Genomic DNA, 22,878 nt, shown 5'->3' on the forward strand with positions numbered 1-22,878 from the left:
TTCAGTTTCTGCCCTTCTTACTACATACTGCTGCCTATGAGAGAAGAAAGGGGTAAGATTCTACTGTATCATAAAAGTTTCCTCCCGTTTCTACTTCCTCCTTTGTATGTTCAGAGGTGTAACCCATATGCCAGCATGATCATCTCTGCCTTCCAGAAATTCTTCAAAATCAACCACCTGCTGATACGATCTCTCTTCCTGTTCTCAGGGCCTTTATGAATTGAATTCTTTTTTGTACTTCTGAAAATTGCCATTTCAACTCCTTTGCAGGAGGGAAAGGAGCTTAACATGTGTGCTTATTTTGTCAACTTGAGACTGAACACCCTGGGCATTTTAAATGATTACAGTAAAGAAAAAAAGAATGAACTAATGCATTTTACTGTGTAGCTACTTTTAGAAAGTTCTGAAAGTTGTCTTTATCTAGGTTCAAAAAAAGCCTCCATCTGCCAAAAGTAAATCTGCCAAAGGATGTTGCAGAAAAAGAAATACTGGTCTTTGATGTTTTAATTTTACATCAGGTCTTTTTTAAGCAAAATCTGTTCAAAATTGTAGACAGATTTTTTCCTACATTTATCCATTAGATGGAGCTGTTGACTAAAGAAGCTGATGTGTGGTAAATTTAGTTTTCAAGGCATACTATTAATTCTCGATTGTTTATAATAATAGAGGGAAACAACACAAATTATCTATAGGTGCCTACCCCTTTTTTGTTTACCTCCTTTAACAAAATGCTCAATTATAGTAATTCTCAAGAATTTTCTTTTAGTTAAAGGAGTAGAAGCAAGTGATTCTTAGTCATCAAAGACCCCTGTGGAACTTTTTAAAATTGGGCACATTTAGCTCTCATCACTAGAAATTCTAATGCAGTAAGGTTAGGGTTGATTCTATGTTTGTTCAAATTCCACAGGAAAGTCTGATTCAGTGCTGAAACCATTGGTGTATGGTATAAGGAAGGCCATGGCATTTCTAAATTTGTTAACAAACAGCAACTTAAGTTTGTTATTAAATACGTAGCAACTCAGTCATGATGTAGACTAAAAGTTGGTGATATACCAAGTTTTTGGTTGTACATTTGATTTATAGATTAATTTTGAAGATCATACAACTTACATTTCCACAGGACTTTTTTTTTTTTTGAGATAGAGTGTCGCTCTGTCACCCCGGATAGAGTGCAGTGGCATCATCATAGCTCACTGCAACCTCAAACTTCTGAGCTCAAGTGATCCTCCTGTTGAGAAGCTAGAGCTACAGCCATGTGCCAGCATACCAGACTAATTTATCTATTTTTTGTAGAAACAGGGTCTCACTCTTGCTCAGGCTGGTCTCCAACTCCTGAGCCCAAGTGATCCTCCTGCCTTGGCCTCCCAGAGTGCTGGGATTACAGGCGTGAGCCAACTTGCCTGGCCTCCATAGCCCTTTACTGGTGATTAGAGAAACAAAACACTTAAGTAACATTTTGGTCTTTACATGTTTATTTCCTTTAACTTTCACACCAATCCTCAAGGATGATCGGGACAGATACTTACTCTTTAATACTATCCATGTATTATAGAGGGGAAAACTAAGACTAGGGCTGAAGAGTTTGCTCTAAATCTCCTAGAAAGTATGTTGTAAAGGTGGGACTTTGGGGTTTTAGAATATAATTTCATATAGTAATTTTATTTATCTTACTGTTTTTCTCAGACTGTTCGAATTTGAATTTGCTAAACACATTCTTGATGATAGTGGGTGGAACAGTCAAATATTTTGGAAGATGGACAAAAGTTATAAATAATTCACAAAGTATTTGTTTGGAATTGACTGTACAGATGTACTAAAAATGTTACATGGAAACGAAGTTTTTAAAATTGGAACATTTTCCTCTTCTCTGTCCAAATATTACTCATTCTTCAAGATTCATTTGAAGTAAGAGTTCTCCCTGTTTTCTATAGAAAGTCAATTAAAAAACATCTTTCTTTTAATCATAAAGCTTTTGTATGTATATTATTATTTGGAATCAGGTCAAATGCAAGCAGTTGTGGCTACATTCTATAAGTGATTTTGTTTTATTTTTAAGTTGATCATCTAAGGCCTGGCACGGTGGCTCACACCTGTAATCTTAGCACTCTGGGAGGCCGAGGCGGGCGGATCCTTTGAGCTCAGGAGTTCAAGACCAGCCTGAGCAAGAGCGAGACTCCATCTCTACTAAAAAAAATATAGAAAGAAATTATACGGACAGCTAAAACATATATATAGAAAAAATTAGCCGGGCATGGTGGCGCATGCCTGTAGTCCCAGCTACTCGGGAGGGTGAGGGAGGATTGCTTGAGCCCAGGAGTTTGAGGTTGCTGTGAGCTAAGCTGACGCCACGGCACTTTAGCCCGGACTACAGAGCGAGACTCTGTCTCAAAAAAAAAAAGTTGATTATTTAGAATTCTAACATGTATCTCTGTAGGTATGATATTCTAAAACTAAGGTCTCTAAGATAAGTCATAAAAGCGTACACACACACTCATATATATCAATAGTTAGTAGCATAAAATCTAACCATCTTAAATAGCATCATTTCCATGGGAAGTAACATACTGTTTTCCATTCAGAGTATCTGGGAGATGTGTCATAGATAAGAAACCTCCCTCCCCATAGCTACCACAAGGGATAAGGCACAGATCAAAGATTATGAGGGGGGATCCACTGGCCAGGGCTCCTTGGGATGGGGGTGTAGGGGACAGCTGTTGAGTAGGAATATGAGAGGGAGAGTTGCATAGAAGCTTCAGCAGCTTCTGAGTCAGCTATTCCCATTTAGGATTTAAAGTAGCTGAGCAGGGTGAAGAGAAATTGGGTTATTTAGTGTAGTGGTCTCCAACCTGCTTTGATTGTACACAACAGTTTAAAAAAATGTTGAGCCTGCTTCCCAATATATGTATGTTTCTTATAAATTATTGCATGTCCCATTATACCAATATGCTTTATGAAATAGTATACACACAAAACAAAACAAATTTTAAGAGTGAATTAAAAATAAATGGAAATATAAGTTTTATTTTCTTTCTGTTCCCAAAATTTGTGCCTTACCTTTGCAGAGCACTGTTGTGGATTACCTTGAGGGAGGGAATATCCCAGTGTTTCTCAGAGTGTGGTCTGGCTCCACGGGAGCTTCAGAATTACCTGGGGTGATATTTGTTAAAATGCAGATTGTTAGGCCCTACTTACTGAGTGATTCACTGGAGGTGGGGCCTGGTTATCTCCATTTTTGGTAAATTCTTCAGGGGAGTTTTGTACACACTAAGGTTGAGAGCCACTGTTAATGGGCTGTTCCCTTTTTCCTTGGTAACCCTGAGTCTCTCTTGCATAATTTATCGTAAAATACCAAGATGTATTAACCTGACATCCTTGAAAGGGGTTCAGGGGGCATGTTAACTCCTACTCTCCTATTCCCTTTGTGCCATAAAAATGTGTATATATGTGTGCATTTTTATAGGAGTACAGTTTCCTTAAGTTGTCACAGGTGTCTCTGCCCCCCACCAAAAAGTGGTAAAGGACACCTAATGTGAATTCATAGGCAACCTACCAGTTGTCAGGGAAGGGTCTACCTCAAAACTATATTGGTCATAATCTTTTTTAATGATATAGACAGTCATTATAGTGTGAATATTAACTCTTATTTTATGGTTATCTAAATGTATAAGTTGAAAATTTAGGTTAATAGAAAGCTGAATAACGAAAGAATTCAGTTTAGGACATTTTAAGTTTGTGGTGTCAGACAACCAAGTGGAGCTGTCCTTTATATCTAGAAATTTATTATAATGCATATACTTAAACCAACACAGATCTGTTGTGTAATTGGCCACTTTTATATAGGAGAGGGGAAGAAAGGAACAATAGACAAGTAAAAAGTAATCTAATTTAGCTTTATTCTAGGGAGAATATTTAACACAGACTTTTAAAAAATTAATTTTTTTATTGAAAAAATAATTTATGCTCATGATAATAAGTTCAAACAGTACAAAGGGGTATGCATTGAAAAGTATGCCTTCCTCCCACCTAAAACTCCCTCTCCCTTTTCTTCAGAGGCAACCACTACTAAGAGTTCTTATGTATCTTTTCAGAAATATTTACCTCATCTTTCTTTCCTTCATTCTCCCCTCTCCCTCTCCCTCTCCCTCTTTCCTTCCTACTTAACACCATGCTTTTTTTTCCACCTCATAGTATATCTTAGAGATTGTTCCATAATATCAATTAGAGAAGTACTTCATTCCATTTCAGGATATCAGCATATTTCATCATATAAAGGGATCATAATTTATTTAAGTAAAATCAAGGACTATTTAATTGTGTCTAGTCTTTTGTGATTGGTGTTGCAATGACTGTCCTTGCACTAATGCCCTTGAGCCTTTGAAGGTATATAGCCATATATATATATATATATATATATAAAAATATGTATTTCTAGAGTCTCTATAGAATACATTCCTATAAGTGAAATTGGGGTGTGTGCATTTAAAATTTTGATAGCCATTGCTAAAATGCTTTTCAGGGTCCCGTACTGATTTAAAGACCCTGTGAGTGCCTGTTTATTTATTCTCATGTCTGCAGTATATTACTGAACTCTGATCTTTGCCTATCTGCTAGTTAAAAAATGGTGAACAGAAAGCTGAACTTGTTTTAGCTATTATTCATAGCCTTTTTTCATCCATTCTTTTTTTTTTTTTTTTTTTTTTGTTGAGACAGAGTCTCACTTTGTTGCCTAGGCTAGAGTGAGTGCCGTGGCGTCAGCTTAGCTCACAACAACCTCAAACTCCTGGGCTTAAGCGATCCTACTGCCTCAGCCTCCCGAGTAGCTGGGACTACAGGCATGCGCCACTATGCCCGGCTAATTTTTTCTGTATAGATTTTTAGTTGTCCATATAATGTCTTTCTATTTTTAGTAGAGACGGGGTCTCGCTCTTGCTCAGGCTGGTCTCGAACTCCTGACCTCGAGCGATCCACCCGCCTCGGCCTCCCAGAGTGCTAGGATTACAGGCGTGAGCCACCGCGCCCGGCCTTTTCATCCATTCTTATCAAATTTTCAATGACTCTTTTGTGAGTTGGACAGCTGTAGCAGTTGGGATGGGGCAGATTCTTTATAAGCCAAGTATTTCTGCCAGACCAACATTGCTTCCCAGGCTTACTAAGTTACTATGAGGGTCGTAAAGCCAGGCAGCTTCTGATGACTACTTGCTTCCTAAAGCCCTGGCGGGGGGGTGGTAGGAGTGACTGAAGTGGGGATTCTGAAGAAAAAGGGCAAGAAATGATATTCTTGTCATTGCCCAAGGTCGGGCATCATTACCCCCTCTTCACCTCTCTTCCTTACTCTGCTCTTTCTCCTGTTATATGCCAACTTTTTTTTCACCAGCATAGCCATCCTGGCAGTTTGAATTTTTTCATCAAGTCTGTACAAGCTAGCATTGTCAGTAAGACTTATTTTTAATGGAATACATAACAGCCAATTCTTCCATCCCAATAAAGCAAATAATGGCAAAATCAGAGCCAGGTGCACGTCTTCTAGTCATGTCTTCTGACTTGCACTCTACCCTTGTAACCTTTCCCCAGCTTTATTTTTCTTCCCTGATTTTCCCTTTATCCTGGTTTTCTTCTCTGTTTATTTTATCTCATATGTAGTTTTTGTAAGCAGTTTCACATCTTTTTTAGAAGTAAATGCAGAGTATTGATAAACAAGTAGTAGCAAAAATTAGGACAAAAGGAAATTAAAAGTTGAAGAAAAGCATTCCTTTTTATTTGATTTGTAACAGCTCTGCTTTACCCATTTAGGTAAACTATTAGTATTTGAACAAAATGCCATCAGTACTGCTGTTAACGTTTCTTTACCCAGTCAGTAGACTGATAGGAGCCATGGCCCCGGGACAAGGCATGGCACAAAGGTGCTCAGTAAATAGATGTGAAATTAATGGACCATGCACACATTCCTTTAGGCTTATTTTTCCTTGGATTTTAGAACAGTGTCTTCTTTCTGGAACAGTCTGAAGTAACATTCCGGAAACTGAGCCTCACTCAGCAACGCTTCCTTATGTAGAAGACCATATGAGTTAGAGGGTCTCCAGGCCTAGTGTTTTGTGAAGGTCTATCTACATCTTACCCTGCTTCAGCTGGATTATAGTTAAACCTGAAGGAAATGGCTAAATAGTTGACTTTGTAGAAGGTCAAATGTATTTCAACACAGAACCGTCAAACACCTATGGGGTGAACCATACCTATTTAAGTTTCTTTATGTCAAGTTTGACCTTATCTCCCGTTCTTATTTGTGCCAGTTTTCCTATTGGCCTTACCTATTGTTTCTTCTTGACAGGTTGCTTGCACACATTTAGATGTGGATTTAGTCTGTATAACTGTAACAGAGAAGCTACCATTTTACTTCAAAAGACCACCTATTAATGTGGTAAGTATTACACTTTTCATTCTGTATTTGAATCTGTAGAAACTTGCATTAGCAAATTGGAACAGGAGCATAAGATGTTTTTGAAAGGCCTTAGACACTAAAATTTAAGAAGGATATTTCTTAAAAGAGGGTAGCTAATAATGGTGGGTACTTAGAGTGTGAACATTAAACATTAAGGGAACATAGTGGTCAAAAAAGAAAGTAAAGGGGAAAAAAACCCAAATAACACAGAGGGTCCCTGAGGCACCAGTAAGGTAGAGAGAGACAGGAGGGAGGGGGCATGGAATTACCTAGGCATGATCTATGCAAAATTAAAATCTTAGTTGAAGCATGCTGATTCACATGAAAGCCCAGGGTTACTTCCGTATTAACTGACAGGGTGGCTGTGCATTCAGGGAAGTTTTTTGTTTTTCCCTCTGCTATAGAATTTTTCTCATCACCCTTCCTCCACCTTTACTCTTCATCTTACACCTGCCATGCTGCCTTCTGAGTCTCAGTCCCTTCCGTTTCCATCATAAAGGTGATATTATTTCACAGCAGTAACTATTTGGTGGCTACGAGGTCAGCACACCTGTTAACTATTTGCTTTGCCAGCCAGATCCTAGGAAGAGTTAGGATGCTATTTTAGAATAGTGGTTTCCAAAACTCTACTCAGTCTCCTGTTCTCAAAAACTTAACTATCCAAAGAGAAAAAGGGTTTAGCAAACACATTCCAAATCACATACTTAATCTTGTCAGAATTGGAAAATTAATTAAATTTTAATTTTTTCAAAGTGGGTAATTCCCCTATCTTTTTTTTTTTTTTTTTTTTGAGACGGAGTCTCACTCTGTCATTTGGGCTAGAGTGCTGTGGCGTCAGCCTAGCTCACAGCAACCTCAAACTCCTGGGCTCAAGTGATTCTCCTGCCTCAGCCTCCCAAGTAACTGGGACTATAGGTATGTGCTACCACACTTGGCTAATTTTTCTATTTTTGGTAGAGACAGGGTCTTGCTCTTGCTCAGGCTGCTCTCGAACTTCTGATCTGAAGCGATCCTCCTGCCTCGGCCTCCCAGAGTGCTAAGATCCCTTATTCTTTTGTCTCTGTGGAATGATAACTTTCTTAATTTTTGTGTCCCTTTGCTGCTAAGGAATTGGCTTGATACTGAAAATTAGGGGGAGACGATCGGGAGAAAATGGATTTCATTGGTGTGTAAAAATTTAATCCAATGTGGAAAAATTTAAGTTGGCTTATGTTCTACACCTAAAAATATGCTACTAAAACTGTACTTGAGAAATACCAAAAATATAGTCATATATTTCAAGGGAAAAATATAAAACAGCTCTTGTTTGGTAAATATTGAGAGCACTACTAAACATAGAACAATATTGGCTAAACTCAAATCATTGGCTCCACGTGTTGTTGCCAGTACTTATAAATAAATAAGTAAACACTAAAAAAAGCCCTGAAGCACCATATTTTAGAGTTAGAGATCTATGTTGTTCAACAGCTCATTTATCAAATGTGGGGAAATGAAGGCTAGCAAGAAATCATTCAGCTCTGTAGTCACAGGGTTAGGAAAGTTCTAGTTGATTGCTTGTCAGATAAGATCTCTCGTATGCCCCAGCTACCTATGATAAAAGCCACAAACTAACACATACCCAAGTTTATGACAGTCTTGTTGGCCTCACATACCATTCCTCTCTAGAGGTAGCAATCTCTGCCTTGCCTAAGCATTTTGTCAGGTTCAAACTGCCAATCCTGATTCTATCTTTTTTTTTTTTTTTTTTTTGAGACAGAGTCTCACTCTGTTGCCCAGGCTAGAGTGAGTGCCATGGCGTCAGCCTAGCTCACAGCAACCTCAAACTCCTGGGCTCAAGCAATCCTACTGCCTCAGCCTCCCGTGTAGCTGGGACTACAGACATGCGCCACCATGCCCGGCTAATTTTTTCTATATATATATTTAGCTGTCTATATAATTTCTTTCTATTTTTAGTAGAGATGGGGTCTCGCTCTTGCTCAGGCTGGTCTCGAACTCCTGAGCTCGAACGATCCGCCCACCTCGGCCTCCCAGAGTGCTAGGATTACAGGCGTGAGCCACCGCGCCCGGCCCTGATTCTATCTTAAGTAGCACTCCCATAGTTAGGCAGTGCAGCCACTCTGCAAATTTCTATTAAACTTACAACTTTTCCACCTTTTTCTTCATCTTAATGAACTAAGAAGGCCATTTTCTAGATGTCTTTGCCTGAATAAGCCCACATTCGATACTGTGTCCTTGGTTGGGAGGAGTGGCATGTGATGCTAAGGCCAAGTCCATGGAATGGACAGCAATGCCCAGCATGTAATTCCTCATGTCCCACAACAATGGTAAGATTCCCAGTGGCTGTTTTGGAGAGGGCTTTAATTGGATTTCTTATGAACATGTCTTACTGTTCAAACCAGATTATGAGCTTCTAGAGAGCACCAACTGTGTCATGTTCTTTTTTACTTATCCCAATATCTTGCTTATAATGAGTCCTCCCTAAAAAATTGTTAATTGAATGAGTAAACGTTAAGCTTAGCATGTCAGGGTACAGCTTGGGAAGCCCAGCCAAATTCCACTGGTCATTAGTTATTAGCTGGATGTCAGCGTTGGGCAGGAAGCACATGCAGTGAGGGAAGTGGGGCACTGGGGCGGCATGAGGAGAGGAATGGCCCTAGGACAGCCCACCCCCTGATTCCATCTGGAAGTTCAGGAAAGCTGCTGTTGTCTCATGGATATTTTTGGCTTAATTCCCCCATTTTCCAGTTTAAGAATTCTGAAAAGTAAAAAATTTAACAAGTGAGAGGGATATGCAGTTTAACACAGTGTCTGCTTTAAAAAAAAAAAAAAAAAATCTGGTGTGAACGCTTTACATATGTTGTTTAATAAAAACTAGATGATGGAATGGAAGAAAGGCTGTACAAGATTATTTTTAGTCTTCATCTAGTATAGAAGTAGATTGCAGTATGAAATGGTCAGGAAGCAGAAAATTCCCTATTATTTACCTACTTTTTATTAATGAGAGAGAAACATACAGGTGTCCAGCTTGTCTTTCATGGTAAGCAATAGTTGTTGTATAGGTATGTATGTATTATTTGTAACATATCTAATCTGGATATGGAGCTATGTGTCTGCATTAAAGTACAGAAAAATATTCACTGTGAAAGCACAGCACACGTAGTGAGCATAGGTAACAGTTCAGTCTTAAGTCTTGGTCCTTGCATGCTCCCTTTGCTTTGAGGACAAATTTGTCTTTGGCCTTGAGAAGTCCGAGGTTTGCTTTATAAGGATCGCTTTATTGGCCACATGAGAAAACGGCATAGATCTTAATTTGGTGATGGTTTGGGCCTTTTTTTTTTTTTGGTTGTGTTAAAGCAGGAGTATTAAATAGGTGGTTAGTCTTTTACCTGTAGGTCAGAAGCCATGTGAGAATTATCAGCTCAGAAAGTTGGGATTATGAAAGAGAGCTCTGAGCATACCAAAACACTCCATTTCTATAACTTACAGATGTCATCCCTTTTTGTTATCTTCACCACACACGTAGGGCACCATAATTTCAATTATGCAATTTCCTCTAAAATCTCCTATAAACCTCTTTTGGAGTCTAAGTATCTTATATGGTAATCACAACTCCACCTTGTGACAGATGCATTTCTAAAAAATTGGATTCCATTCCTCTTCTTGGATAATCAAATGACTTCTAATTATTTAACATTTTATAGTTTAAGTACTTTCACACCTGCTGTGGCCCACCAGCTTTGGGGTGGAGTAGATGTTAATTATCTCCATATGTAGGTAATAGAATTGAGTCTTAGGTAGTTTGTGGCTCACACAGTTAAATGTCTCTCTCAAAGGCTTGACTAGGGATTTGTACTCAAGCTTTCATTCCAAATCTACTGCCATTTCCTACTGGGAAATGCTATTTAAAGTTACTTTATAGCAGAACTCTTTGTTAAGCACAGAATAATTTCATATTTTAAAACATGAGCTTTATGAATTCAAGTTTTGAGAAGAAAGGATTTTCTTAAAGCAGCACATATCTTTACCTTCCCTTTGATTTTTTTTTGTTGTTGTTTCCATTTCAGTGTTACTTCCATGCAATAATGACTTCAAGTTTATTGAGTTATTTTCAGGTATCATGTATGTTTCACACTCTTCTGATGTTTTCCCCTCAGCACCTTCTTTGACCCTGATCTTTGTGGTCCTATTAGTGCCCACTGAAAGATGTCTAGTAAATAATGTCTAAAGCAGTGAGTTAGTTCTAGGAGTCATGCTGTGTATACTTGATTTGGGTGTGAGTGCTCTTAAACTTTATTTTTCATCACACATGAACCTAAATGTGTTAAGTATTTTGTCGATTCAGTGTTTACATCAGTACCACCAAACTTGCCAGTATCAAAAATTTCTGTGTAGCCACCAAAAAAAAAAAAGAACCCGCAAGAAATAAAGTTAACAGAAAAATGACAAGCTGGTAGAAATATTTTCATTCAGGTCATACACAAAAAGACTAATCCCTGTAATATATAAAGAGCTCCTAGAAATTGGTGAGTTAAAAAGGATGAACAATACAAAAAAAATGATTTAAGAATGTGAAAGACATTTCACAAGAAGGAAAATACAAGGAGTCCTTAAACATATGAAAAGATGCTTGAATTCACAATAATAAGAGAAATTCATAAAAATCACCTGTGTAACTAGTGATATACTCTGTAGTGAGGCTATCATAAAGCAAGTATTCTCATATTAATACTTTGCTGGTAAATTGGAACAATCCCTATGGGGGGGGTAATTTGGCAACAACTATTAAAATTACAAATACATTTACTGGCTTAAAACAACAGAAATGTGTTGTCTCACAATTCTGGAAGCCAAAAGTTTGAAATCAATGTTTCAGCATAGTCACGTTCGTCTAAAACCTGTAGTGGAATTCTTCTTTACCTTTTTTTTAGTTTTTGATGATTTTCCAGCAGTCTTTGGTGATCCTTGATTTGCAGCTACATAACTCCAATCTCTGCCTTTGTCTTCCCTGTGCATTTTCCCTGTGTGTCTCTGTGTTTTCACATGGCCATCTTATAAGGGTCTCAGTCATACTGGATTAGGGGCCTACCTGATTTTAGTATAACCTCATCTTAACTAATTACATCTGCAGTGACCCTGTTTCCAAATATGGTTGCATTCTGAGGTACTGAGGGTTAGGACTTCAACATATATTTTACGGTTAGGGTCACAATTCAACCCATAATAACCCAGCAATCCCACTTTAGTATTGATTCTACAGATACATTGAAACAACCCAAAGTCTATCAGTAGAGCCTTGGTTAAATATATGCTGTACCTCTACAGTGTAATGCTATGCAGCTATAAAACAGAATCCTTGTCCTTTCAAGTCAGGACAAGAATGTAGCAGACTACCTTTTGGATAAGAAAGAGGAAAAATAATATATATTCATATTTGCTTTTATTTGTATGAAGAAACTCTGAAAGAAGACACAAGAAATTAGTAAAAGTTATTATGGGAGAAGGGGTAGGGGCAGATGGGATCAGAGATGCAAGTAAGACTTTTTATTGTTATGTTGCTTTGATTTATGCATCTTGTGAACAAATTACCTATCGTAAAGAAGGATACATCAAAAGGGTGTCATCCATTTGAATCCAATAAAGAACTAATTTTTATGAAATTAATGGGGAATGACTATATTGTCCTAGTAATCAGCTCCCTATTCTCTTCTTTCTCTAGCTTTGCTTAGTACTTGGAATTTTATCGCCAGTGTCTCTGGATTCACGTGTCACACACCTGCCCCTGGTAGCATCCTTTTGACTGTTATTTCTCATTAGTAAAGAAATCTAATCCATCTACCCATGCCAGAACCTTTGGTCAGACATGGGAACAAAAGCCAATCAGGCAGGCACCATTATGAAGAAGCTATTATGAACCATCATTTGATGAGTGTAAGGCAGTTTGCATTAAAATGGTCTTAGAAGCAGGAGCCCAGGTAATAAGTCTCTATTTTATCTATCTAAAAATTTAAAAATAAGGTGTTATGAAAGAAATATTCACCATAACTTTCAGTAGTAGCACATTATAATTTTTCTTTTTCTAGAATTCTCTTAGTTTTAAAGGGAGCTTGATTAATGTACCAAGATCAAAATCAGAAATTTTTTCTTAAAAAATAGTTAAGCTGATAATTATGTCCTTTTTTTTCCCTTCTTTTTTTCCCCCCACCCCCACCCCACCAAAAGGAGTTTTTATTTTGATCTGGTCCCCAACAGGTTCTAGAAACTTAAATTCAGTCAATTAGAAATGTTTTAGGATCTGGTCATCATACCCTATATATCATTCACATCTTTCATTCCTCCTCTTCATCCTACTGCCTTTGGTTGTTGTGGTTCTACAACTTGTAAGTCAGCCTCTTCAGCTAATTATTATAGTAGTTTTTGTAAAAGAAATAACCAAGGAGATGTTTTATCTGTGGATTTCAGTTAGCCAAGTCTATTGTGTTTCCTTTTATGATGAATAATCCATAGTGAACAGCATTATCACATGACCTCTTTTCCCTGAGCTATTTACTTAAAATGTAAATACATTACACACTTTTTGTGTAAAAGACAGTTTTGTGTTAAACAGGTGTCATGATACCAGCTCTCAAGTGTACCAACTAGCCAAAGAACATGAGGTATACATTAATGGCAGAAAGAGTATCATAACAAATGTCATTTCCAGAAATAAACAATACAAAATAAAGAATTAGAGGTGGGACAAGGTTGTCAAAATATGGGAGAGGGGGAAGGTTGCAAGGTGGAAAATAGCATTTAAATGCTAACTAAACTAGAATGAGATATATAGGAAAATCTAAAATAAAATCTTGGAGCCTTAAGGCCAGAGGAAAAGGAAAGGGATGTTTGAGGATGGAAGAAAGGAAATCTGTGTTCAGGATGGGAAGATAGAGGGACCTTTGAGGTACACCTGAATTAAATCCTTTTATTCATTCAAAAGACAACTGCAGTGAATTGGTTTTTGCACTTGGGACTCTGCTTATCCCCGCTAAGTTAATACCCTCCAGATGTTTCCCCTTGCTATTACCAGCTCTGCACAGCTGGCCCTTCTCCTCTTTAGCCTCATCGCCCACCTCAGGGCTCCCCTTCGTCTGTTCTTCTCCAGCCTTGGACCTTCTCTACGTGCTTCCGTGTTCCAACCCCAGAACCTTTCACATGCTCTTCCTTCTCTCTGAAAATCCACCTTCCATACTATTTGACTGCTTAACTTCTTCTTCCCTCACTCCCAAACTTCTCCTTAATAGCACTTACCACAGTTGAAGTTTTATATTTTTGTGTGGTTATTTGATGGTCTCCCCCACTAACCTGTAAGCTCTTAGAAAGGAGGAACCATCTCAGCCTTTGCACACAGTGAGCTTTAAACATGTCTGTTATGAATGGACGAAGCTACTGAGGCACTCATCAGGGAAGCTAAATAGTGTGGTGGTCGATTTCAATTCCGCTTCCACATCTTCCAGGCTTTCTTACCTATGGATCTCTATGTAGTAAGAGTACATTAAGAATGCAGTTTCTTAGGCCGGGCGTGGTGGCTCACGCCTGTAATCCTAGCACTCTGGGAGGCCGAGGCGGGTGGATCGTTTGAGGTCATGAGTTCAAGACCAGCCTGAGCAAGAGCGAGACCCCCGTCTCTACTAAAAATAGAAAGAAATTATATGGATAACTAAAAATATATACAGAAAAAATTAGCCGGGCATGGTGGCGCATGCCTGTAGTCCCATGCCTGTAGTCTCAGCTACTCGGGAGGCTGAGGCAGGAGGATCGCTTGAGCCCAGGAGTTTGAGGTTGCTGTGAGCGAGGCTGATGCCATGGCACTCTAGCCCGGGCAACAGAGTGAGACGCTGTGTCAAAAAAAAAAAAAAAAATAGAATGAAGTTTCTTTTTCTTATGGAAAAGGCCAAGCTTATACAGTGAGCTGGACAGAATCATCAAGGGCCCAGGCTTCTTCCGTCTTTTTTGCTGAATAAACATAAGTCCAGCCAAAAATCAGGGGCTATATTACTAAGGAAAAAGGAGAGGATAGTTTCCTGGGCAAGTAACAGTCTGCTGCAATGCCTCGTATAAAGGTATTGTAAGGGCTAAATATATACATTAGACTCTCAACACAGTGCCTGGCACATAGTCAACACTCAGTTAACCATGGCTGTTGTTCTCTCATTCAACATCTGTGTATGATAATAATGACTTACCTGAGAAGCCTTCTTACCCCTGTTTTTTGAGCCTTTTCCAGCTCTTCATATCTTGTCTCTTTCTTCATTCTTGAGTCAAATTACTTGGTTTATTGGATTTGCATACAGTTTATCCTAAGTGTAGGGAATACATCTTTGTTTTCCTTTTGATAGTTCATGGAGTAATAACTATTCTGCCACCCTGCTGGAACTTCACTCTCCTCAGCCTCTTGATAATTCCTGTTTCTATAAAGTCAGCCTCCCCACAGCTAAGATAAACTCTGCTGATAAAATAGAGCCACGGATCTGTTTTCTTCTCCTTTTGGATGGTGCCATTTGTGTGTGAATCTGTCTTTGTTTAAAGCTGTACCCTGACATGTAGGAGGTGGGTAGTAGGGGGTGAGGGAGGACTTCAGTGACAATTAAGTAGGACAGTGTGTGTTTATCTTTGACAGTTTATTTTCTTTATTTCCTGTGAAGGCAATTGACCGAGGCCTGGGCTTTGAACTTGTCTATAGCCCTGCTATCAAAGACTCCACAATGAGAAGGTACACAATTTCCAATGCCCTCAATTTGATGCAGGTCTGCAAAGGAAAGGTATGGTTCTATAATTTTATGATGTTTTTCATATCTGACAGTTTATTATTGTTAATATACTGGAATTGTCAAACTAATTCCTTTTCCTTAAAGTAGAAAGTTCTCAAGGCACAAAAGCAAATTCTTCTATTTCAGTGAGCTCTGCGAGTTTTAAGGGAAAGGAAAATATCAAGGGAAAAATAGTATAAGGGAGGAAAAGATGTGTTGAAAGACTTTATCTTTTGATAAGGAATTTGCAATTTATATACTATGAATAGTCTGGATAACAAATGTTTGTCATCAGTGAGTTGAATTGAGGTTATATGACCTTTTAATCTAGTTCTTAACGTAATTCATCTTTACTGAGATTTGTTTAGAAAGCTTATTCTCTTTATAGGCTGCCTTAGTTTGATGTGAGGTCTTTCATTTTTTCACTTTAATTATTTACCTTATCTTTAAAACAAGTTGGTATTTGAGCCTAACTGTTAAAGTATGATTACTGGTTATTTGTGTTATGAGATTCTTCAGTTGCTTTTTTTTTTTTTTTACATTTATCTAAGATTAATATTGATCACTTTCTATTTTGTAGAATGTAATTATATCTAGTGCTGCAGAAAGGGTAAGTCTAACATGAAGTACTTTGTTTTCACCTTTCAAGTTAGAAAACTTTGCTTAGTTTCTAGGGGAGAAATTAAAACAGTAATGTAATGAATATTTACTACATGTTTTCTATTTTGATTGTAGATTTGCTCTTTGTAATTGCTGAGGAGTAAAATTTATCCCCATTCTCTTTAGGCTTCAAATTTTCATATATAAATAAATAGTTTTTCCTTTATACTGTTATAAAATGCTTTTCAATGTTATTTTATATTTTCAAAAACTTATGAAACTCATCAAAATTATAAGGACTTAAGTTTATGTAGGTAACTTTCTTTTTTTTTGGGTACTTAAGTATCTTATTAATCTACAAACCCTAACCCTTGAAGTCATTAAGTCATTGAAATGTTATGAATACCTTTTTTCATATCTATTTTTGTTTATTTTAGTCTTTAGAAATAAGGGGACCATACGATGTGGCAAACTTGTATCCTTTTCTGAATAAGAAGTTGTTGAAATTTTCTTTTAGGAAATTTGGAATTTGAAGGACGTAGTAGTATAGTGTCACATGATATTTTTCTCAACACTTTTACTGTAAAGTAAAAGTTTACCAATTAATAACTTCAAAAACAAATTACATTAGGTTATAGAGAGCCTTATCCCTCTGTTTTTTGGATTAAGCATGAGATAGAAAAGGGGGAACGAGGAACTTTATGTGGTAAAAGTTTATAGTTAAATGAGTCTCTTCTCAGATGCACATTCCAGTTGGGCTAAGAACTGCTATGGAATTAATTAGTCTCTCTTTCAACAAGACCAGGTTAGCTGGCATTTTCAGTTATGTTTGTGTTAGTCTCGTGTGCTTGGCTGATTCTGGGTTGAGATCTTTAATGGCCCCACCAGAGGGTTGCTGTTTGGGCTGTCTGAGAGTGATGCCAAGGCTGCGGTGTCCACCAACTGCAGAGCAGCACTTCTCCACGGAGGTGAGCAAGTTCTTCCAATGAGGACTGAATGGTCATGTTAGAAGTCTGCTTCAGTTGTTTATAATCTGTCATTTTAGATTAAGGAGTAAATATTCATGTGATAAAAATAGAACATTTCTGAGATGGAACTAAAATAATTTTGGAACTAATACATTTTGTTTTATTACAAAGTTCTGGTTTTTATATTTTTATTCATATAACTGAGTTTTAGACTATTACTCAGAAACATAATGATATAAATGCAGAATTTTTCATTTGGTGAAATGGAAATCATGGACAGTTTCTATTTTGAGTTTCTTTCATTATGTTGACATTTTAATGACCTTGAGAACAGTTTTATCCCTTTTATAAGTTACAGTATTTTAAAATAACTGGCAGAGATTTAGTAGGCTTGGTAAATAAATCCTGATAAATGTGAAGTTAATGCTTAACACTTTAGAATTGACTTTACTTTTTATTACTTGAAATAAGAAATAATTCTTAACTAAATTTCTGTTCATCAGGTTCCTTTGATTCTACCTCCTTTGTAACTAATGAGAATCTTGATCCTTCTCCATATAATCTCTTTCCATTTCCTAAGGACAAAGTTTGAATCTCTTTCATGACTCTATGGTCTTTCATAAGCTACTCTTCCAGCCTCATTTCCCCCTAACTTTTCCTTCACACCAGCTATACCATACCCAAATATTCTTCCCTCGGTTCTTCTTACCTTTCTCTTCATGCTTTCGAAGGAATACTGTCTTCTCCTTTTTTTCCTTTTTTTCTATTCTTAGTAATGTTAACTTTTTATGATACCTAATTGATTCATTCGAGTGGTTAATTCTTTTGGGTGCTTTCACTCCTACTATATTTGCTCTTAATGTGCTTATTCCATGCATGAAAAAGCACCGTCTGTCAGACATCTTTATGCTCTCTATAAATGGCACAGTGCCTGGCCTGTTAGTAGGTTTTTTAGTAGAAGTTGGCTAAATTTAAGTTGACCTCTGCTGCCAGTATGATCTAAGCATCTAATAATCACCATTTTTCTTTGTTCATTATCATCAGTAATATAAGACATCAGTATATTTATGAGTTTGATTTTATTCACTCAGCAAGTATTTTTTGAACACCTGTTATACCAGGCCATTGCTGGGTGTTCACAATGCACTATAATGGATTCTTCAGAGGTACATTGATGATCTAGTGAGAGAGAGAGAGTATGTGCTGTAAAGTGAGGTAAGCACACACTCCACCATGGCGGCAATACAATTGACTGTTGTCTTTGCTCTCTTGATTTGTCTTTCTACTATGCATAAAGCATCTGCTACACTGATGTCTATGATTTGGGTTCTGACTGCACAAGGTGCCTTGAACAGACCAATAGGGATAACACTGCCCTGCAGCTTTACCCTTGAGATAATCTTTAGGAATGAATTAGATGTTAATAATATCCTGATATATGTGTGTGTTGGGAAACAAAATAATGACATGTTAATGGCACTAGCACCCATAGCAGTTCATTATGGTTTATTACTTACTAGTGCTGTAAGCCAAAGTAATATGATGATACTTGTTAAACCACCTCATTTTAAATTATGTCTTAACTTCAAGCACTATGGTTTTCCTGTTTCTTTTACAGAAACGAGAAAAACTGCTTTTGGAATAATTTCTACAGTGAAGAAACCCCGGCCATCAGAAGGGGATGACGACTCTCTTCCAGCTTGCAAGAAAGCCAAGTGTGAGGGCTGAAAGGAATGCCCCAGTCTCTGTCAGCGCTCCCTTCTTCTCTTTTATAGTTCATCAGACACAACAAAAATAAAACCTTCGCGTATTTTACTGTTTTCATTTGGAGCTAGAAATCGATATTCTATAAAAAGTGTTATATTCAAGCCATTAAAACAACAAACAAAACCTAGTGAAGCATTAAAAAAACAAGGCTGCCAGCTTAATGAATTTAGATGTACTTTAAGAGAAAAACAGAGACTCTTTCTCCTTTGTGTAAGTGATAAATAACAGCAGGTATACTTGAATAAGATGTTTCAATGTTTTAAGAGATTCTTTAAAAATGTTTCTTGTTCATTTAAAAACTCATATTTTTCTACTTTATATACATGGCTTATTTTTTAATCCCACTACTCAAAGTAGTTATCTGGGTAACTATTATAACTGATATTGAGGCTGGGCACAGTGGCTCACGCCTGTAATCCTAGCACTCTGGGAGGCCGAGGCAGGAGGATCGCTCGAGGTCAGGAGTTCGAGACCAGCCTGAGCAAGAGCGAAACCCCGTCTCTACTAAAAAATAGAAAGAAATGATTTGGACAGCTAAAAATATATATAGAAAAAATTAGTCGGGCATGGTGGCACATGCCTGTAGTCCCAGCTACTCGGGAGGCCGAGGCTGAAGGATTGCTTGAGCCCAGGAGTTTGAGGTTGCTGTGAGCTGGGCTGATGCCACGGCACTCTAGCCCGGGCAACAGAGCGAGACTCTGTCTCAAAAAAAAAAAAAAAACAAACAAAAAAAAAAACAAATTTATATTGGGGATGACTTTTATTAATTGTTGATCTATTCTTGTTTTAATCTCTCTTTCATGTATTCATCAAGTCAGCATTCTTTCTAAAAGGAATTCCTATAAAATTTGTGGAAGAAGGGATATGCATGTAAAATGACACTTGACCTCTTCCTTTGCTACTTGCTACCTCCATGAGGTCTTTGGAATAAGATTCCTTGCTTTTAGTTGGAAACCCCTGACAACCTAACACTTATTTTCCTAATAACTATTAAAAATATCAAAGCATTGGACTCAACCAACTTTGGAAATTATTTTTTTTCTCTTTTTTTTTTATTTTTTTCTGTTCTTTTTTCTTTTATATTTAAATTTCTTTTCAGCAAAGGATTGAGTTCATGATTTTTTTTTTTTTTAATGGCAGGATCATCATGTTAGGTAGAAGTAGCCCTTCTCCCCCCACCCCCCAAATATCCACTTTTATGCTATATTGATGTAAAGGCCCCAGAATGCCATGGAATAGAGCAAGAAGTATAATTGAATAAAAAATTCTTAAGCAAGGAAAAGAATACTGTTCTGAAGGTCAGAGAAAAGATCATTTTAAAAAGAGAAAGCTATACCATTCTAACATATGAATAAGTAAAATATTGGTAAAGGGAAACCATTAAAACAGTACACCATGAACAGGTGAGATTTATTCCAGGAATGTAAGGATATTTCAGTTCTTTTTAATGCAGTGTACATTATTAATAGCTCAAAAGAGAAAAACCAGAATCTTCATAATAGGTGCCAAAAAGACATTTGATAAAATTTAAAATCTACTCCAGATTTTAAAAAGGACAATAAAAACCCTTGGCAAAATATAAATAAAAGAATATCACACATGTATACTTATATTCATATACAGATACAAAGCATGCTGGTTTTAAAAATAAAGCATTTTTGACTAGACTTCCTCTTGACCAGTGTGGTGGAGCAGCCTGCCCCATTCCCTCTGTAAACGGGGGGCTGCTGCTGCGCCTGCGCACCTAGAGTCTACGGCCTCCCTCTGTGCCATTTGCTTCTGCCTCCACCCCACTTGAATTCCCCACAACTCAGCTCTGTTTCTTCACAAGTCTGTTTATGCCAGTTGTATTTAGTATTCTAAATTATGTAAGTTAATTTAAAAATTATGAAAATTGGTGAACTGTGAGGGACAAAAAAGAATTCCCAGGAAATCTAAGTGGATACTTCGAAAAAGTTTGGAAACGGTGAGTCATTAAAAAGAACCGTCAAATTAGGTGTGAGGAGGACAGCTAAGATTTGGGGGTGATCTGGTAGAAATTCTGCACTCAGGTTATTCAGGTTGTTTCACGGAAGTTTAAAGATCTCTTTCTACTTTAAAGGGACCAGAACTCAAGAAAGGCAGCTTGGGATCTTTCTTGCATCGCTGCATTCATGTTCCCAAGAAAGGCTTTGACCTTTAAGAATGTATGTTTATATATTTTAAGCTCACGTGTTTAAGGGGGTGTGTGTTCAATTTTTTATGATGCCTCACCTTAATCTACTTTATGAATTAACTGTGTACTAGCTCCAATTGCACCAGATATGATAGGATTTTCATATTATAATAGGAGGTAAAATTATTTGTAGAGCAGGTTTCATTGTGATATTTACTTTTGTCAGAACATGAACCACTGATTTATTATAATTGCTACAAGATGACAATACCTAAAATCAAGCAAAGTGGCCAGTTATGTATAAATACACAAAAGCCAATAGGTTTTTTTGTTGTTTGTTTGAGACAAAGTCCTGCTGTGTTACCCTGTCTCGAGAGCAGTGGTGTTATCATAGTTCCCTGCAACCTCAAACTCCTGGGCTCAAGTGTTCCTCCTGCCTCAGCCTCCCAAGTGGCTGGGACTACAGGCGCATGCCACCACGCCCAGCTAGTTTTTCTATTTTTTGTAGAGACAGGGTCTTGCTCTTGCTCAGGCTGGTCTTGAACTCCCGAGCCAAGAGATCCTCCCACTTTGGCCTCCCAGAGTACTAGGATTACAGGCATGAGCCACTGTGCCCAGCCAAAAGCCAATAGTTTTAATTAACTGTAACCTGTTTAAAAATGCAATTTTAAAAGATAACTCTATTCACAAAGACATAGATTACTAAAATATATGTAGGGCCCTCTGTGAAGAAAATTCTTACTGAAAACCGGAAGGGAATATAGGGAATAAAGAGAAATTAAAGAACACTGGAATACACGGAGAGAGATATTCTGTTTTCTTGAATGAGATAAATTTTAAGTCAGATTCTCCCCCACGTTAATCTAAATGCCAAATCAAAATGCCTGTAGATGTTTGTGCTTGTTTATATGTTTGGTTTGGGGAGAATAAATTTGAGAATACCTAGGAAATTTCAGAGAAAAACCTAATGGGAGGGACTTGTACCACTGAATATCATAGAGTAGGACAAAAACTAGTACTGTAATTAGAGCAGACTGGTGCAGAAATTCCCAAAGATCACCGAAAGAGTAGGGAGCCCAGCATCACACTCCAATTGTAAGATGGATTGTTCAGTTATGTTATATTGGAACAACTGCTTATCCAGTTGGAATAATAATTGGCAGTACAGCCTGCCTGTTAAGTGCACAGAAGGAAGACAAAGTGCATTTGTTAAAATCCCAACTTGTGGGTACTTACTAGCTGTGACCCTGGGCAAATTACATAACCTCTCTGTTCCCCACTTCATCTATTCTCCCTATCTGTGACATTACTGCAAGTTAAGTAGATTAATATTTGTAGAGAGCTTAGAGCAGGACCTATCATATAGAGTGTACCAATGATTATATTTTATTATTATTTGATGATATTAACATATAACTATTGAAGTATCAACTAATATTATTTAGGAAAAATCTAAGTCAAATCCCTATTCGACACCCAATACCCATCCATAGTAAATTCAGGTGAATTAAAGATTTTACATTAAAAAAAAAACTTGTACAATACTAGAGAAAAATGTAGGTTAATTTTTAAAAATAATTTTAGATTGGAATAAACCTAAGCATAATCATCAAAGCCAGAAAATAAAAAGGTTTATTAATTTGTCTATAAAAATGTTAGAAAAATACAAACAACTAGGAAAGTACATTTACAATACATATTCCAAAAAAGTTTAACATCCTCAGCTTTTAAGGAATCATTTTTAAAAGGCAAATACCCAACATAACAAATGCTGTTTGTGTCCACACAGATCCCCTCTGCCAGGGAGGCATATTTGTTGCTTCAGAAGCTGAGTTCTAATGGCTCATCTTCACCCCTTTCCAGAGCATCGTCCTGAACCGATGGAAGTCACCTTACACAGAGATGCCCGGGAAGTTTTGTCCCCTCTGAGGTTGGCCTATGGCCAGTGACTGATGCAGGACATTACAGTCCAACCTTCTGACCACGGTGGTGTAGTTCATGCTCCTGAGCCCCCGTGGGATTAGGCTGAGAATGGATTTCTCCCAAAACCACAACTTTACCTCTTTTCTTCTGCCTTGCTCTGTTTCCCTTGTTCCCTCTCTCAATGAATCACTTGCACAAGAATCCTCATTTCAAGTGCTGCTTCCAGGGGGCCTGACTGAATAAAAA

The 22,878-nt window shown here is 37.5% G+C and overlaps 1 protein-coding gene across 1 annotated transcript in view; it reads left to right on the plus strand.

The window, feature by feature from the left end:
• Nucleotides 1-22,878, plus strand: part of RPP30 (ribonuclease P/MRP subunit p30) — a 30,332-nt gene extending 7,454 nt beyond the window's left edge. Inside the window, exons 6-12 of the mRNA XM_069460349.1 lie at nucleotides 6,326-6,415; nucleotides 15,115-15,231; nucleotides 15,800-15,829; nucleotides 16,257-16,294; nucleotides 16,708-16,787; nucleotides 18,406-18,504; nucleotides 22,499-22,878. Of these exons, the coding sequence (XP_069316450.1) occupies nucleotides 6,326-6,415; nucleotides 15,115-15,231; nucleotides 15,800-15,829; nucleotides 16,257-16,294; nucleotides 16,708-16,787; nucleotides 18,406-18,504; nucleotides 22,499-22,548 (504 nt within the window). The 3' untranslated portion in view covers nucleotides 22,549-22,878. The remainder of the gene's footprint in view (nucleotides 1-6,325; nucleotides 6,416-15,114; nucleotides 15,232-15,799; nucleotides 15,830-16,256; nucleotides 16,295-16,707; nucleotides 16,788-18,405; nucleotides 18,505-22,498) is intronic.

The sequence above is a fragment of the Eulemur rufifrons genome, chromosome 28 (assembly GCF_041146395.1).
Source record: "Eulemur rufifrons isolate Redbay chromosome 28, OSU_ERuf_1, whole genome shotgun sequence".
Lineage (NCBI taxonomy): Eukaryota > Metazoa > Chordata > Mammalia > Primates > Lemuridae > Eulemur > Eulemur rufifrons.